Source organism: Microcebus murinus, chromosome 9 (genome assembly GCF_040939455.1).
Source record: "Microcebus murinus isolate Inina chromosome 9, M.murinus_Inina_mat1.0, whole genome shotgun sequence".
In the NCBI taxonomy this organism is placed as follows: domain Eukaryota; kingdom Metazoa; phylum Chordata; class Mammalia; order Primates; family Cheirogaleidae; genus Microcebus; species Microcebus murinus.
Window position 1 is genome coordinate 92,088,172 of NC_134112.1, and position 18,433 is coordinate 92,106,604.

Genomic DNA, 18,433 nt, shown 5'->3' on the forward strand with positions numbered 1-18,433 from the left:
TCAGAACTCAGAATGATTTCCACCAGCTCCTTTTCTCACTGCTGGCTTGGGCTCACCACTCGTCTTATTCATGCTCCATCCCAAAATAGCTCTAGTCCTCCCAGAAGATTCTCGAGGTTTTTGGTCAGTGTCTGCTATTCATATTTCTTTCTTGCCTTATCAGGTGCACCTGGGCAAGGAGCAGGCGATATTGCTAGTTTGCAGTCTTAGAGGAGTCAGATCCAAGCTCTCTGGTGTCTCTTCTTAGAAGGGCACTAATCATTGAAACAGGGCTCTACTCTTATGACTTCATTTAACCTTAAAACCTCCATAAAGGCTTTAGTTCCAAATATGGTCACGTTGGGGACTGAATTTTGGGGGAGGAAGGATATAAACATTCAGTCCATAACAAAAGCAAAATCTTGGTTATTGCCCAGTGGGCCGCATGGGGGCACTGTGAAAGTGCTGAGCTCCAAGTGTCTGGGAGTCCAGGCTAAGGAGGAGCCTTGTTTGATGCTTTTATCGATTAGAATGTTGGATAATGTAGACACAAATTTGCAGGTGTGCTGCCCCACCAGGGAGCCATGAACTTCAGTTCTGCAGTGGTTAGAGTGTCGCTGTGAGCTTGCAAGTGAGAATGAATGGTTGATGCTGGGATGGGACAACCTGCATGCCCTAGGCAGGGACAGACAGGAGAACAACTGCCTGAAAGGAAAAGCAAAATGACTATGTGGGAGATGGACATGTGACCTAACCCTCCTCAGCCTGGAGCAGCCCAGTCTGGTCCCAAATGCTATGTGAGAAGATTTGCAGGACAAACCAGGGGTCTTGGATCAGCTGGGCCAGGGACCTGGCAAGGGAGGCAGGGTGCATGGGAACCTGCAGACAGGGTGACACTAGAGCAGCGACCCTGCAGCCTCGTGTGCTATAAGAGAAGGGAAGCCTGGAAATCCAGCCTTCAGTGGACTAGAACCCTGAGCAGGGTGAGGCTGTCCAGCTCTCTGCCACTCTGCCCTGGCTCCAGGCAACCCTGCTGCACAGGCTTCTGTCTCCTTGGAGAGAGGTGAGTCCTGGGTAGAGGTGGGACATTTCTAGGGCATATGTGATTCAAGACACCACTGGGATCCCTCCTGTGTTTGTTCCCCACCTTCTGGTTCCTTCCCTCACTGGCACAGTGGATTTTGCTCTGCAAACAGGGAAGCACTGGACCTCAGGAAGCCTGCAGGGGTGACCCAGGGCTGTGACATCACAGGATACTCCTCCAATCAGGAGAAGCGAGCCCAGACTCAGCTCTTCCCCAAGAGGCCCACGTCATGAACATGGGGACACAGTGCTGCCTGCCCCACTGTGCCATGGGCTCCAGGCTCCTCCACTGGGCGATGCTTTGCCTCCTGGGGACAGGTGAGCCCTGGGGACAGGGCAGCTTCTCCATTCTGAGCTTGGCCACCCCCGCATCCTGCACCTGACCTTGGGGAGGCACCACCAGGCTGTCTCCTGTGCTCAGTCTCCGTCTGCTTCTCCACAGGCCCGGCAGAGGCTGGAGTCACCCAAACTCCAGGACACCTGATCACAGCAAGAGGACAGCAAGTGACACTGAAATGTTCCCCTGTCTCTGGGCATCCCAGTGTGTTCTGGTACAAACAGGCCCTGGGTGAGGGCCCCCAGTTCCTCATTCAGTATTACGAGGAGAAAGAGTCAGATAAAGGAAACTTCCCTGCCCGATTCTCGGGTCACCAGTTCAGTGACTATCGCTCTGAGCTGAACCTGAGCGCCTTGGAACTGGGGGACTCAGCCCTGTATCTCTGCGCCAGCAGCTTCCACAGCCCTGCAGAGCCACCAACGTTCTGCGCACAAACCTCCCTGCCCCAGCGTGGAGCAGCCTCACAGCTGATGTATCTGTGAGAATCTGCAGACCGCAAAGGCAGAGGGGAAGAAAACCAGTGTTAGGGTGCTGGAAAGTGCTGTAACGTGCATCTTGGGGCTTTCCTGTCACTCAGGACTGGGGAAACAAGGCCAAGAGCATCTGTTCAGAGGACGGTGGGTGCTGCTTTAGCAGGCTCACCCCAAAATTATCTTTGCTTGACCCTGTGTGCTAGAGGGACAGAAGAAGAGTTTGTAATTTAATAGTTGCACCCTCTTTTCCAGGGCAGAGGATTTCATTTTGGGGTCAGGTTCATTGATAACAGTGTATTGTAGAAGGTGGAATCAGGGGGGGTTGTTTTAAATAATTGAGGGGGAAGAAAATTGAGGAGAAAGAGCACGATCAGTGATGATTGAAGACAGACAGAGCTGTAGGCTGGTTCAAGGTAGTGTTCCGTGCAGCCTGAGCTCTCTTCTCCCACCCCAACATCTTCGATAACTAGAAAGTATAGACCCAGGACTTCTAGCAAGTGGCATCACATGGTGGCCGGTCCCAGTTGGGGCTATTGCCAAACAGCCAGTTGCCTGGTGTGAGAGCTCTGGGCTGGGTCCTGACATCTTCCTTCTGAAATTCTGGCCCCAGTCTTGACTCCTCAGGGGACAGTCAGGGACTTCTCCAAACACAGAGGAGGTCATGTCACCCTTGGTCATACATGGGCAAAGTCTCTTCAGTCTCCCCAAAGATAAGGGGATCCATGGGATCCCTTTCTGACACCCGTTCCCCCAGATCCAATTACATTCTGTGAGCAAAGAGCACTTGAACCAGTCCTAAGATTCAGCAGCCTTGTACATGCTCTGAATGTGTGCTCACTGTCCCCATGGGCTGGACGGCTCTCCTTCACCCCAGACAGCACGAACCCTGCTCACCTGTCGAGGACGGGCTCGCACCTGCCTTCCTCTTCCATGTAATTCCTGCCATATTCTGGGCAAACGTGTTTTCCCAGTCAGGACTGATGACCGGCACTGGAAAGTGTTCTAATTGTATCTAAAGTTATTGCAATATTTATCCAGTTTCATAATATAGTAAGAAAAATCCTCACCACAACCACAGATTTAGAGATTTGGTGAGGCTGGAAACATCGGCTAGTGTGTTTCATGGAAATCAACCAAAAAAAAAAAAAGGAAAAAAAAATGATCTGTGCTCAGTAGTAGAATTTTATCATCCTTGATAATTAAAGGATGTCGTGTGTATGTGAGTGTGTTCACGCACGCGCGAGTGTGTGTGCATGTGAGTGCATGTGTGTGCTTTCTTGTGGAGAGGCACCAGTGGAAAGGTTCTCTCCGGGTGGCATTTACTAAGAGGCTCTGGGGTCACAGGCAGAGTTCATAGGCACTTCCAGGTAGTGGTAGGAATGTCAGATCACACTGAGTCTACCTAAGTTGTAGCTGATAGGGTCATTTATTTCAATATTTTATAAATTCAGAAATAAATATGTAGCATCTAAAAATCCTCTTTATAAACACATTCTCTAAAATTTGGTAATAATTTAAATACAATATATGAAAAGATGTGGGTCTGATTTTCCAGGAGGAGCTGTGGAATGTGGTGTTTCCAAGCTAGATCTGTTTGATGTAGACACACTGTTTAACTCCATGGCCATATAAGTCTGGCCCCACCCTTTCCTCTCAGCATACTAATTGCAAAGATATAACAATTGTTTGCTTTGTAATTCAAATGTCGGTTCATGCCTCCTTTTGTCTCCACTGGCTAAGGTTGGATATGAAGATGAACCCTAAATTGGCCCCTCTGAGAAAGCAGTAGAGACAGGAGTGTGAGAGGGTAGGGTTGAGGGGTGGGGGTCCTGGCATCTCTATCCCTGATTTGGACAACCTTGAGCACATCAGACCAGGTGTGTATTCCCGAGACTGTGCACTGTTGGCCACTTGGAGGCGCTGTGGCTCCTCAATGCTGCAGGGAAGCTCGGGAGGGCTGGGAGGGTGGCCCAGGGCAGGAGGCCTGGCTGGGTGCTTGCATCAGAGAGCATTGGAGTTCAGAGTGAGTCCTGAGATAAACACAGACTCCTCACTACTCAGGGAAGGGTTGGGGAGCTACAGGCCTCAGTATATATACTCCAAGGGGGAGTTTGTCTGCACCTGCATGGGCAGTGGAGGGTGAAGGGGTCCGGGTGGCCAGGGCTGGGGACTCAATGTCAGGGCAGGGCAGGGTGGCAGAGGAAGATAAGGTATGCTGTGGGCATGTGGGGACTGTGCTCAAGTCCCTTGAGTTTAGGGCTGCGCAGCACAGCAAAGGTGCATGGAGTGGCAGGGCCTTGGGCCCGCCCAGGGGAAGAGGGGACTGCCAGAGGGTGGCCTGAAGGGAGAGTGACTGGAAGCGGCCAGCTTCCAGAGGAAATGCCAGAAACATTCCTGCCCCTACTCAGGACAATGACATGAGGTGGTGCTGCCAGCCAGAGGGGCTGGGGCCCTGGTGAGCGCGCAGGACTTTCCCAGACACTCAGCTGCACCTGCATGGGATCTGTCGCAATGCTCACAGAAACCATGCATGGTAGGTGTTATTTCACCTGCTTGTGTGTCTGAGGGAAGCAGCTGTCCCAGGTGTGGTGTTCAATAGCCAGCTGAAGTCTGTTCATCCTACACTTATAACTTCTCCCTCCCTACCGGCCCCCAGTAGATCTGTCTCCTCACCTGGCCTCCCCGTTCCAGGTCCCCATTTGCAGGATGGCAGGTCATGCATCAGATGTGGTCATTATAACCTCTTCCCCGACTATTCCAAGGAACATAACAACTTCTGGGTATTCTACCTTCACCGTGATGAAAAAGATAGGCATAGTTTTCTGCACTTAGACTTCCCAGAACTGAGGCAACCAGCCTTGAGGGAAAGGAACGCAAATAATTGCTAGCCATTAGTTAATCTATTTTATACTTTCATTCAATAAACCACGCGAGATGCCCGATCCACATCAGGGACATCTGATAAGATGATGAAATAACCATCGAAAGTTCTTTCCGGCTGGCAGAGGCTGATGCTACAGAATTTCTTTATTAATTTTCATTCATTTCTTTTCTCATCCAGTCTTTCACTCAAACTGTTTTATAGTGATATTTTGACAAAATTAATTAATTGTCCTTATGGAAATTATTTTGAATTCCCATCACATACATACGTACGTAGGCTTTGCGTTCACAGACTGAGTGTGCTGGGGCCAAGCAAACCAGTCACGGGGACTTTGCTAGAGATGATGTCCCACTGGGAGAAGGATTGTCTTTGCCTTGGCACCAAGTGTCCAATCCATAAAACCTGAGCCTCGAGCTAGAAAATTCCTCTTTCTGGTTGGGGCCTGCGCTGGGCACCAGGCTCCTGTGCTGCGTGTCCCTCTCTCTCCTGGCCCAGAGGAGTCCTGCGCACAGCCATGGAACCCCCTCGTGGGATTGCTGGACACCAGCTTGTAGGTTATAGTACCGGGTGACCCTTTGCTCTGACCTCAATCTCTGTGTCCTCGTCTCCTGAACCCCATCGATGCTGAGTGACCTGGACCCCAGTCATGTGCTCGTGCTGAAAGAAAAGCAGCGCGTGGGGGAGGTGTGCAGAATCTCATTCTCAAACTCACGTGCTCAGGACCAGCTACATGACTTTTCTGGCTGGTGCTTTGTTCTAACATAGTTAAGCATTTGAAGATTGTGACAGCAAAGAGTTAGACCAAGTAGGGGGTCCTTCTAAGGGTGGGTGGGGCTCTGTGCAACAAGATACAGTTTCTGAGCTGCTTTTTATTCATTACTAAATTAATGGCAGGCATCTTGCACAAGGAGATAGTCCCCATGAAACGTGATCTCGCAAATAAAAACAGAGCATTTCATTCGTGCCTTGGAGCCTGCCACCTCTCCCCAAGCCCCTCACACCCCAGTCACCTGTGTGCCAATGGCTGGTCTGCAGCACTGAGAAGCCACCGCCTTCCACAAACAGAGGGCAGTGACCAGCGTGAAGTGGCTCTGTCTGCTGCTGCGGTCTCGTCTGAATCGGGGAAGCAGGTGGACACGAAGGTGCTACCTGTGTCAGGGGCCCCATCTGTCAGGGAATTGACAAGAAACAGAGCAAAACGGTTCCTCACATGTTGATGAGGCTGTCCTTGAGATTTGGGAACCTGACACCAGAAAGAATCACTGGAGGCGGAGGACCCTAACAAGATCATGGTCAATTAAGCTAATTAGAAAAGGATACTTGAGGGAGTATTTGGGACACAGGAGTCACATAGCACCAGGAAGCCATAAATATTTCCCCCTAAGAGTCTAGACTGCAAAAATAGTTAGATAGCACAGGGAATGTGTTCACGAGGAATTGCATCATCATAGCAATAAAATATACGTAGGTGCAAACTATTTACAAAAAATAAAATCTAGAAATCTTGTAAGGCTGTGTCAGTTCAGACAAATGCATTCCTCCCATCCTGAGCTGTTCACTTGCACATTTATTGTTTATTTGAGCCTCTGGGGAGGGGGGCGTGGCCCCTCCTGGCAGGAAGGCTCTGGGGCCCAGGCAGGAAAAATGAGGTCTCAGAATAACTCCCTCGAGAGCCCCGTTCCTCTTTCATCAGTGCACAGACCCAGAAGTCCCCACTGTCCTGCCCGGCACCTGCCATGACTGTCCGTCTCCTGGGCTGTGTGGCCTTTTGCCTCCTGTGGGCAGGTGAGTCCCGGGCAGGGCTCTTGCCTGGACTTCAGGACCCGGAACCAGGCCTTTCCCTGGGGCTGCAGCGCCATCTTCGTTCTCCTTCTCTGCAGGTTCAGTGACTGCTGGCGTCACCCAGACCCCAAGATTCCAGATCCTGAAGACAGGACAGAACACGACCCTGACATGCACCCAGGACACGAACCATGAGGAGATGTACTGGTATCGACAAGATCCTGGGCTGGGGCTGAGGCTGATCTATTACTCAGTTGGTGTCGGTATCACTGAAAAAGGACAGGTCTACAATGGCTACAATGTCTCTAGATCAAGTACAGAGACCTTCCCCCTCACGCTGGAGTCGGCTACCCCCTCCCAGACATCTGGGTACTTCTGTGCCAGCAGTGAATACACAGCCCTACACAGTGGCCTCCTCGCTGCACATAAAGGCAGGGGAGGCTCCGCACCCCCAGAACTCAGCGGTGCTCTTGGCAGGTTCTCAACACCAGGACCCTGGAGCCCCGAGGGGCCCGTGCAGTGCCAGCCTGGGTCTGTGCCAGGTGCACCTGCAGGAAGTCCCAGCCAAGCTGGACTGACCCCAGGCCTCTGTTCAGCTGTCCCACTGGGGTGGGGATGGGGCTCCCCTGGCTCTGACTGTCCTAGTCATTAACCTGAGACTGAGGCCTCCAGGATGGGACATGATTTGTGTTCCAGCCACACGTAGATCCCTGTCTCCACCTGGGTGCCACGTGGCTCTCCCTGTAGGGTTCTGCCCCTGCCCAGCCCTCGCATGGCTTCTGCTGCAGCCCCCCTTTCCCATATGGGCCATCACCCCAGGAGCCCTGCTGGGTCTCTCCTCCCCCGCTCCTGCCCCCTCCTCCAGCCAGGCTGCACAGACCCTCACCTGCGCCTCCCTCCTTCCCATCACAGAGCCTCAAAGGTTATTTCCTCTGCCCTGGGCATGGAGCCTTCCTTTCTGTAGAGGCGACTTCCTACCTGTGCCTTGGATCTCAGCCAAATCACCACCCACCCACCTGGAGGGAAGCTTCCCCTCACCTCCCAGCTGAGGTCAGTTTCCCTCTCCTAAGCTCTCGTGGTATCATGTGTTTTTAGTCAGTACAATTTAGCACAGTTGAAATTTTATGAACACTTTTCTGATTATTTTTCTGCCAGACTCCATTTTAAGCTCCATGTGGGCTCTGGATGTTCCTGCTGCATTTACCAACCACCGTGCCTGGCACGTAGGCAGCACCTATGTCACAGAGAATCGATGAGGAAGGACAGACTGAGTGAACAGTGGATGGATGGATGACCAGTAAACAGAAACACCCTAGATCCACTTTAGCCTGGCGGACCTCTAGCATTAGCTCATTAGCTGTGAGAAATCCATCCCTTTGATTACTGGGCTCAGGTGGTCTTAGAAATTGGTGCAAATTGCCATCATGGGTGGCCAGACCTGGTTCAAGGCTTCCCTTTGTGGCTGCAGCACCAGACTCACCCCAGATGTCTGGTCTCTCCTTTAGGCTATTTCTCCACAACAAATCAGATTAGGGAATCACTTTCAGAATTTCATCCAAAGAGTTTTGTGTCCTTGGAACCACTTTTGGTATCAAAAACTCTATTAGGGTTTTATCAATAAGACAGAGCCCCGAAAAGTACTATTGAGAGAGGGATTTATCATAGGAATTAGACCTTAATAAAATGTGGGAGGAGCTGAGGAAGAAAAGAGGAAGGGAGAAGTCAAAAGGTCACAGAGACAGTCAGCAGCCAGAGCTCTTGGGGCTCTGGTGCAGGACAGGCTGGAGTGTCCGGGCCATGAGAGGATCAGAGACGTCAAGCCTCCCAGTGGGCCCTTGACCAGGGAGCACAGGAGATGTCCATGGAAACCTGCTCTGAGGACTCTGTTGCCCCTATGTGGGGACCACCTCTGTGGGTACACAGCCAAGTACCTTGACCCCTGGCTGCTGTTGGCCAACATTTGGGAAGATGAACTAGACACTGAGTGCAGAAGCCAGAGGACTCCATTGGTTTGTTGGATGCATGAATATCTGTTGGCCATTGTTTCTCACTGTCAGACCACAATGACCTGTGTAATGGTGATTGTTTTACCTCCATCGTCCAAATTTCACACAAATTCTTCCTTGACCAACTCTAACCATGGAACATAAAAGAAAGGGCATTCTGGAAAATATATTTTCCAGCACTTGCTAAGTTGTCTTAACAACTGTGTGTCCCATTGGTGTTGCATGGACATCAGGATGCCTGGGAGGTAACCTCACCTTGAGCTATGTGGACCTAGTTCTGTTATAGCTAAAGCAAGTGTCCTGGTCTCCCTTTTGATGCCACAACCTAGCACAGGATGGATTCTCCCAGCATAAGTCATCTGGTCATGCACCTGTTTCAACCAGCCATGGTCTGTCTCCACATTCATCTCCAGGGGACACCTCCAATGCTCATGTAAATGTAGACACAACTCGGACGTTTCTGCTCTAGATTTTCCAGGCCCTGACTACTAATGTTTCTTTCAAGACTGCGGCTGCAGTCTCCCTCCTACCCAGAAGCAGAACTCTGTCTTCTGCTTCTTCCTGAGCTTCTGTCCTATTGGAGTTGCATGGACATCAGGACGCCTGGGAGGTAACCTCATCTCGAGCTACGTGGACCCAGTTCTGTTATAGCTAAAGCAAGTGCTCTGATCTCCCTTTCGGTGCCACAGTCTGATAAATGTGCCTCATAGATTTACAGCTGATCAGCTCAGTGATCTGACAATGACAACCCCAGAGTGAAATCCTCAGAGCTCAGGAACTAGCCCTGCATTTCTGTGGTGATGTTCCAAATACAGTGCTGTAGAGATGCCTTCTCCCCATGTGTAGACTTGGCCCCAAGCAGGAAAGACCAGAGAGGGCTAAAGAGACAAAACATGTCTCAGATGGTGTAAAGACAATCACCCAGGACAATCCTTCTATGGACCACACCATTCCCAGTAAGACACATCTGACCACTCTTCCCTCCAACTCAGCTGAGTACCAGGCTGTCACATGCTCTAGCATCATCTAATGACAGGAAGAATAACTCAGATACCACATTGAGCAACCTCCAGAAACTCGGTCTTGCCAGCAAAGAGCTCTGTCTTCTTCTGGCCAGGTCCAGCCAGGCTGGTTTGACTCATGACTTATATGACTTCTTAATCTACTCACAGGAGGACATAGGATTTCATAGGAAAGAATATTAATTTTATTTTGAATAAGTTGGAACTAAGGAGCAAACTGAATATATTTGTTCTACAGTAGTCTCAAATTGGCCAATGGTAGAACAAGTCTTTGATGCTAGACTTTCGGGTCCTAGTGGTTTTCATATTTCAGTTTCTAGTGTGCAGGCCAGGGTGCAGAACAGATGAGAGTTAATGAGTCTCTTTGTGTCTGAGATGGTCTGCTATGGGCTTCTAAAACAGCATTCAATTGTTGAACAAGCATAGAGGCATTTGTGCAAGTCAGTTTTTTAATTGGTATGAACATTTCCAGTTTAAAATATGGTGTGTTCATCAATCTCAATGAGTGTAGTGTACATATATATTCTGATATCTAGTCTATTTCTTGAAGTTTTGGAATGGGAACAAAAAGAAAGAAGAGAAGCTATCTATCAATTTAGAAAATTTTTATATTTAAAATATGTATGTTATTTCTATTTGAAAGAACAGGAAGAAATTGTCATGACCACATGGCCTATGGTCTCTAATTTATGGAAAGAAAGTAATTAAATGGAAACACAAAATTAGAATTCTATTCTGGAGCCTTCCTTGGGGCTGTCCTGAGAGCATGTTATCACCCTAGGAATCTAAATCATGGGTGTATTTGGTAGTCCTGCATCCATCTGAAAGTTCTTGGCCCCAAACATTTGGAAGTTAGACTGAAGACACTTGCAAAAGGCACAGGGTCTTGAGGTTCTGCATTTTCAGTCCAAATGTCTCTGGAGTTTCATGGATTAACAACAGATAAATATACTCTCACCTTTAAGAATAACTGAAACAAACACCAATCAGAAAAGGAAGCAAAAACAATAGGCAATTAATTGTTCATGAACATTCCAAAGATGTAAAATTTGGGCATTATAAGGTATTAATGTTTGAAGATAAATATTTAAGTGAATGTAAGAGAGAATTGAAATGTTAACAAGGAAAAAAGATGGTCCCAAATGAGGAGGTACCATTAAAAAAAATCATCAAATAGAGTATGTGGAAATGATTAAGATTATCACTGAAAAAAAGGAAGCTAAACAGCAGAGTAGGTGCTCCTAAAGAGATTATTAGTTATGTCAAAAACAGCTCTGAAAGCATTACCTAGAATTCAGCACAGAAAATTAAAATGAAACATGAAAGAAAAGTTAAGGATAGGGATAAAAAATGGAGATTTCTAGTACATTAGAATCTGCATAATATTTGATTAAAATTTTTCATTTTTCTTGCATATAATTGAAGTTTCAGAAAGAGAAAACAGGGAAAATGATAGAAGGTGACATTTAGAAGATGTAGCTGAGAGTTTTTCAGAGGTGCTTCAGAACCTAAGTCCTCATTTTCAAGAATTCAAATGAATCTCAAGTAAGACAGCCATGCCAGAATGAAGTTGTATAACACGAATGACAAAGAAAAGATTTTAAAAGAAGTCAAAATGGAAAGATAAATATCTCCCATAGGAATAGACTGAGAGCAACAGTAAAAATTAAGAAACAGGTTAAAAATAACCATTAACTCAGAATTGTAGTGCTCATTGATTTAAAATGATATTGTCAAAAAAATACTTTTAGGAGGGGAAAAGGAGAAAAAGAAAACCTTTGTGAGTTTACCAGTAAGATATCTTTTCAAAATTATACTTAACAAAAATGGGAAATGTCCCCAGAAAGAAAGTGTGAGAGTCAAGTTGTGAAAGAACCCATTTAATTTGTGCACATTGAGCACGAGTGACTGGGACAAGGAGGAGGCAGAAATAGGGAAGCCACAGGAAACCCTGACTCCAGACAGACAGTGAGCTCACCCTTTGGGTCTTGCATTGGAGGCGCTGTTGACACTTCTTAGTGAACACGCCCGGCAGACCGGGGAGGGATGGCTGGACAAGAAGATAAACTCAGAGATGTAGTGTGAGGCCTCCGTACCCACACAGCACTGGAGCCGAAAGTCAAGACCCATGCCTTAATTTTATTAAAAATCAGCTTATAAATATTTAAATCAATCATCCAAGTATGTTCTGATATAACTGCTGTATTCCTGGGGTCATGGGGATTGGGAGAGGAAGTGACATCACTGTGGGTACTGCCATGTGGGGGGGACAAGGACGTCCCTCCTCCTCTGCTCCTGCTCACAGTGACCCTGACCTGGTAACCTCCCATCCAGCTCTGATGCTGTCATGGGCTCCAGGCTCCTCTGCTGGGTGGCCCTCTGTCTCCTGAGGACAGGTAAGTCCCCAGAACACCAGGCAGTTTCATTGTGTACCTGTGTGCACGTGTGTGTGTGTGTGTGTGTGTGTGTGTGTGTGTGCGTGATAGGACTGCAATTGCTTTCCTCATTCTGTTCCCAACTTCTGTCTCCACAGATCACGCAGGTGCTGGAGTCTCCCAGTCCCCCAGACACAAGGTCACAGAGAGAGGACAGAATGTAACTCTCAGCTGTGATCCAATTTCTGGTCATAATGTCCTTTACTGGTACCGACAGACTCTAGGGCAGGGCCCGCAGTATCTGGTTTACTTCCAAGGTAGAGAGGCAACAGACAAATCAGGGCTGCGTAGTGAGCGGATCTCTGCAGAGAGGCCCGAGGGATCGTTCTCCACTCTGAAGATCCAGCTCGCGGAGCAGGGGGACTCGGCCGTGTATCTCTGTGCCAGCAGCTTAGCCACAGCGTGGCACACTCACCTCCTTCCTGCTCACAAACCTCCCCCTTCTTGCTCTTTGCAGCTCCCGGAGACCCTAAAGAGAGGCCTCTCTTGATCTTCACTCCCCAAGGGAAAGAAGGAGATTTGGACCTCAGCTGTCCTTTGGATGGATAGAGACCACAGATTCACTCCGGAAACATCTCACCTGTAACAGTGGGTGGTGGAAACAACTGTGGCCCATGGGGTTCTAGAAATCCTCAGAACCAGCTCAGTGCTCCAAGGCAGGGGCTGGCTATTTTAGCCTCAGCCTTTAGGGCTGCACAGGCAGTTTCTGTAGGAGTCGGAGGTTGCTGCCCACATACCTGAGCTTCAGTCACGGGCAGCGAACATTCTTCTTATGCATTTGTTGATGACATTCGCTCTCTGCAAGGTCTGAGTCTATGTCCTCAGGATCATTCCTTCTTCTGAAGCTTCTTCTATCCCTGTCACAATTGAAGTTGCCAGCAACACAATATCAAACCTGCCTTTCTGGTTGAAATAAAGGTCTTAGCTATTTTCATGGCAGTTAATTGACAAACACTTAATGATAACAATAAGACTTCACTTCTGCCTAGTTTAAGCAACTCATTTTCTTTATTTTGTTTTCATTTACCACTGCTCCTGTCCTGATGGACCACTCCAGCTCCCACTTGATTCCCTGGGGAAATCAGATTTCTAGAGACTGAGTTTTGACAAATAAGTATTGTATATCTGTATAGTGTACAATATGTTGTTCTGACATGTATATACAATGCGCAATGACCAAATCCAGCTAATTAACACATGCATTTGCTCAAATACTTATCCTCTTCTGTGGCAAGAATACTTAAAATGCACTATCTTAGCAATTTTCAAGAATACGATATATTGTTGTTAACCATAGTCACCTTGATGGCAATAGATCTCTCGAACTCATTCTCCTAACTGAAACTTTGTATAGTTTCACCCCCTTCTCAGCAACACTCCCACCTTCCATCCATCCTCTGGTAATGCTACTGTAGTCTTTTGATTTGAAATAATTTCCCTGAAGTCTTTAACTCAAGAAGATGGAGTATTTTATTTATAATAATGTTTTTATTACCTTTTGCAGTTTTATTTGTTATTTTCAATACTTTATATTTATTTGTCATAAATATAAATAATAATAATGAAATCTTTCACCCCTCTATAGCTGAAGCTACATAGTATATATGAAATCTACAGCCCTGGGCAGAGCTGATATGATTATGGACTGTGGGTTTCTGGGAGTCCTCAGAGACAGCCCACAGCTCTAACATTAAGATTTAAGGCCCCACACCCCACCATGATAGAGGTGCCCCCAATCTTGCATAGTTAGTAGAGGAAGTATAGTCCCCCCAAATCCACTTATCAGAAATTGTGTGCTCAAACAACAATTTTTCTTCCCCCAGAGAATGATGCCTCTTGGCAGGGAGTTGTCCTGGACCCATTATAACTGTGACATCATCACATCCCTCCTTGCTCTATTGTCCTGTCTCAGGGGAGTGGGTAAGACCAGGGCACAGGTGGGAATTGCCTGACCTTGGGAAGCCATGCTAAGGACTTCTTTCCTTCACTTTTTCTCCAGCTTTTGCCATCTTCATCCACCTGACCTCTGAGGCTACTTTGTGGTAAGCTCTGACATCTAGGTTTGAACAGAACACAGAGCACAGTTGCAAATGCTGGTTCTGAAAGAAGCTGCAACAAGGCAAGCACGGTTTCCTACCTGCGTGAGAGTGAACATACAGGGGAGCAAAAGGAAGATTTTATTAATGAACAGATATGGGGGAATAAAGGCCCTGCTCTAATGAAAATACCCCATCTTCGTGAATTTAAACAAGAAGAACACGGCAATGGAATTATTTCCAGTCAAAACTTAGAAGTTCCCAAACCCGCGAGTATAACCTTTTGTTCTGTGATCTTGGCAGGCCCTCAACAGTTTAAGAGGACTCAGAAATCCTTGCTCTTGCCACGTGCGATTCTGTTCCTTCTAACAGCCCCCAGACCAGTCGGGAATGATCCTGGATCTATTTTTAGCAGAGGTGTCAGAAGGATGACAAGCAACTTAAACACCCTCCTCTACAAGGCAGTCCCCAGAGGTTATCCAGACAGCCACCAAAATCCCCTGCTCTGGGGGCAAAAACGCAAGGGCTCCTCCTCACCAGTGCCCCACAGGCTGTGGCAGGACTTTGTCCCCAGGGGTAGAGCACGAGAGGAAGCCGTGTCTGTGCCGCAGGTAAAGGGAGGGAAGAGAATGATGTTTGGGTAAGAGGGATTGTGCTTCTGAGGCTCCTCTCAGATATTTCGCAGAATTTTTTTGTTTTCTGTTTCATTATGGAATTTCATCCATTAGGAGAGCAATTCCTTTGTGGCTGTATTGTTTATGGTACTTGGAAACGTTTTTGTGGTTAAATTACATTAAAGTATTTAAATTATGTATCTCTTCTCTTCATATATAACTGAAGGCAGTGGGATAAACAGCAATAATTAAAAAAAAAACCAGTCACCTAACTTTAGGTCCAGTAGAAATGAAAGGCATGGTGTTAACAGGCATGTGAGGCATGTGATCAAGCGCTGAGAGAGGCCTGTGCCAATTACTGTGGGAGTTTGAAAGAGGAGACATTACTTCTCCTTCATCCTTCAGACAGTGCTCAACCTGGAAGGGGAGGGAGGGGTCCCTGGGAACCTGAGAAGAAGCAACTACTAGGAGCAAGTCTAAGTCCAGGTGGAGTGAGGGATGCAGGAGTAAATCCTTGGAAACAGAAATGTTCATCTGGGCTGCCACAGAAGACGGTGGAAATCATATAACCCAGCCCATAGTGCCCAGGCAGATCCTACTTCCTGACACTAGTATGTTGCACCAGTGTGTCCCCATCTCCTCCCAGGTCTCTGCCTCTTCCAGAATCATCTCCTCCCTCCCTGCTGCTCAGACAAGCAGGTGCATGTTGTACACATTATTCATTTCCTGTCGGTCACCTTCTGTCGACCTTGAGTCCACCATCCCCATTTTCCCGTTAGATGCTGCTCCCTCCTTGAGCACTCATTGCCTTATAGGGCAACTGTTTTTCAGATTCCAATTTTACTTTTTATTAATACACATTTAACCCCATATTTAAGGTAACCTAAGTATCTTCCCAGTCTTTTACCAATCTGTATTTTTGGGGTAACATTGATTGGTATTTTGAGGGGCATTTTTGTTTATCTTTAGTAATGAAGATAAAAATAACCTCTTTACTCTTCAATTTCTGTGTTTTCTTCCTACTTTAGACTGAACATCATCTCCTTCCATTCTTCCCATTCTACTCCTCTCGCTTTAGAAGATAGATTTAAGGGGGAAAAAATCTCAGTTTGACTATAGCTGCCAGATATGTGTTAGGAGTTAGGATGAGCATGGGGTACTATGCACAGTAGCTCAAAGAAACAGTCAGGATGACAAGCTAGTGTTGAGATTATACTTTAAGAAAGTTGATCAGAAAACTTTCAGGGTAGGATTTCTGGAATGTTCTTTCTGCTGCCATGCTAACCTTCCCAGCATCCCTTGCATATTGCATAAGCAACAATGATGAAACTCACTTATCGGCCACAAGATGGCACTGTGGTCCCCTGGGATCTAAGGGGCTCTGTCTGGGGAGAGTCTGGGACAGCAGTCTAGGGAGGGAAAGGGTTAAGAAAAATGTGGGCTTGGATCCAGTATTATGCAGAAGTTGAAGTTATCAGTTATTGCTAGGCTTCCTGCAGCCATGCAAGTGCCGGGAGGTCCCTGTCAACTTTAAAGAGAGCCACAGTTGAAGAGTGTGTCAGGACAGCCTTGCTGTGAGGGGCAGGTGCAGACAGAGGAGCAGCTGCCTCAGGGGAGCGTGGGACCCAAAGCCCAGCACATGGCTGCTGCCCCATCCTCCCTGAGGGTAGGGTGGGAGCAATGGGATCTCAGGTTGAAGGTCCTCCTGCAGCATGAAACTTAGTGCAACCTGAGGTCCATTATTGTGGTGTGCATGTAAATGCAAACACTGTTATTTTGCTCAGTTTGGAATATTCTGGTAATTGTGCAAAGCAGAGGAGTGGTAGCTCCCAACAGGAGATGGGTATTTTATTTTGTTTTCAAGGGAGAAGAAAAGAGCAGAAAGCAGATGAGCGACTTTCATCGGTTTGAGTGATCTGGAATTCTACAAGTCTACAAGTCGTACCCATAATGTCACCTTGGCTTTGAGTCCATTGGATATGAAGCATGTGTTTTCTGGAGGACAAAAATGTTTTGATAACAAGTAATAAAGCACAAGTAAACAAACTATATGGGGGGGGGGATGTTAGTAGATACACCAAACAGTGTCATTAGACCTGTGGATAATCAGTCAGTAGAATTATTGAGAACTATGAGCTAAGTCTCTACCAAGTACCTGTGGGCATAGATCAGTATTTTGAGTCTTCAGAAGGTAGATTAAGGAAGGAAACTAAGTTTTCTCAGAATTTAGGTTTAAAATCCATGAGCTACTCATTTTTTTCTTGGGTAATATTACAGAATAATATTGAGCAACTATTTCATTTTTCTTTAGCCCGTCTCCACCGTTAGCTCCTATAGTAGAAACCTACCCCCAGGAGCAAAGTTCCTTAACTTGGGACTCATTGACCCCAAGACAGGTAGGTCCCTAGCTGGGCTTCACTGGAAGTACAAACCCTATGTGGGTAAGCTGTGCCCAAGCATACTCTGTTGTTGTCAAGGGGAGTGTCAGATTACCCTGGACCCTACTCACAAAGAGGGGAGAAGGCTGCCTGCTTGGAAAAAAATCTGTTCATCAATTGGCCAATGTGCTGAAAGTCAAAATGAAGGGCTAAGTTGTGAGACTGATGAATGTCCAATTCCCCCAATTATGAAATTTACGGCAGTTCATGGATCTTAGAATCATTTCAACCATGTGCAAGGATTTTTTTTCTCAAGTTTTTCTTTGTCCACAGCTTTCTCTCAGACATCGATCCTTAGTTGTTTCTCAGTACACTTGTCAGTCCACCATATTTTGATGCTAAATTTGGATGTCGTGCATGTCAGTCACTGAGCACCTCTCACCTCTCCATATTTTATGTAAATATTTGAGTGCTCTTGTCTTTTCCTGCTCATGTGTGATTCATTTCTAAATTGAACTGCACAGAATACAAACATATATTTATATATAACTCCTATCTTGTATATAATTCATTTATTATTTACTTTTAGGAATATTCTTTATTAAGATATAATTAATGGAGAGTAAAACAGTCAAATTCACACAAGGCTAGCTTGGCACATTTTGATAAACGCATACACCTCTGCAAGCATAACTGAAATTATGATAAAAACATTCCCATCACTCAAGAAAGTATCATCATGTTCCTTTCCAATCAATTTCTCTCCCAAAGGTAAGGAATTTTCTGATTTCTATCACCTTTGATTCATTTTGTCTATTCTTGAACTTCATACAAATAAAATCATATAGTTAATTTTTATGGACTTATTTTCCTATAAAATTAACATGTTTGATGTGTATTCATGTTTTTGTATCAGCAGTTTGATCTTTCTTGTGCCTGAGTAGCATTCCATTGCACCAGTGTACCACAACTTGTAGGTCCATTCTCTTATTGATGGATAGCTGGGTTACCCTGTCTTTAACATTATGAATAAAGTTGCTCTGAACATTCTTTTATAATTCTTTATAAAAATGCATTTATTTTTCTTAGGTATCAATCTAAGAGTGGAATCGTAATTCATATGATAGGTGCATGTGCTATGGTTTGAAAGTCCAACCAACATTCATGTTGAAATTGAATTGCCAGTGTAAGAGTTCTGGGGAGTGAGGCCTTTAAGAAGTGAGGCAGAACCCTCATGAATAGACTAAGCCCTTGTTGTGAGAGAGCCTTCGTTGCCCTGGGAGTGGGCTCCTGATGAAACGTGACTTCAGACCCATTTGCATTTGTCTCCTGGCTCACTTGCTTTTCCTTCTGCTGTGGGATGATGCAGCTGCAGGCCCCACCACACGTGACCCCTCATTCTTA

The 18,433-nt window shown here is 46.5% G+C and overlaps 1 gene segment (V, D, J or C); it reads left to right on the forward strand.

Annotated features, from left to right (window-relative positions):
• Window positions 1-11,873: 11,873 nt before the first annotated feature.
• LOC142872939 (T cell receptor beta variable 7-9-like) lies at window positions 11,874-12,968 on the forward strand. The segment is given in 2 exon segments: window positions 11,874-11,962; window positions 12,100-12,968. Coding segments are annotated over 2 exon segments (441 nt in total).
• Window positions 12,969-18,433: the final 5,465 nt, after the last annotated feature.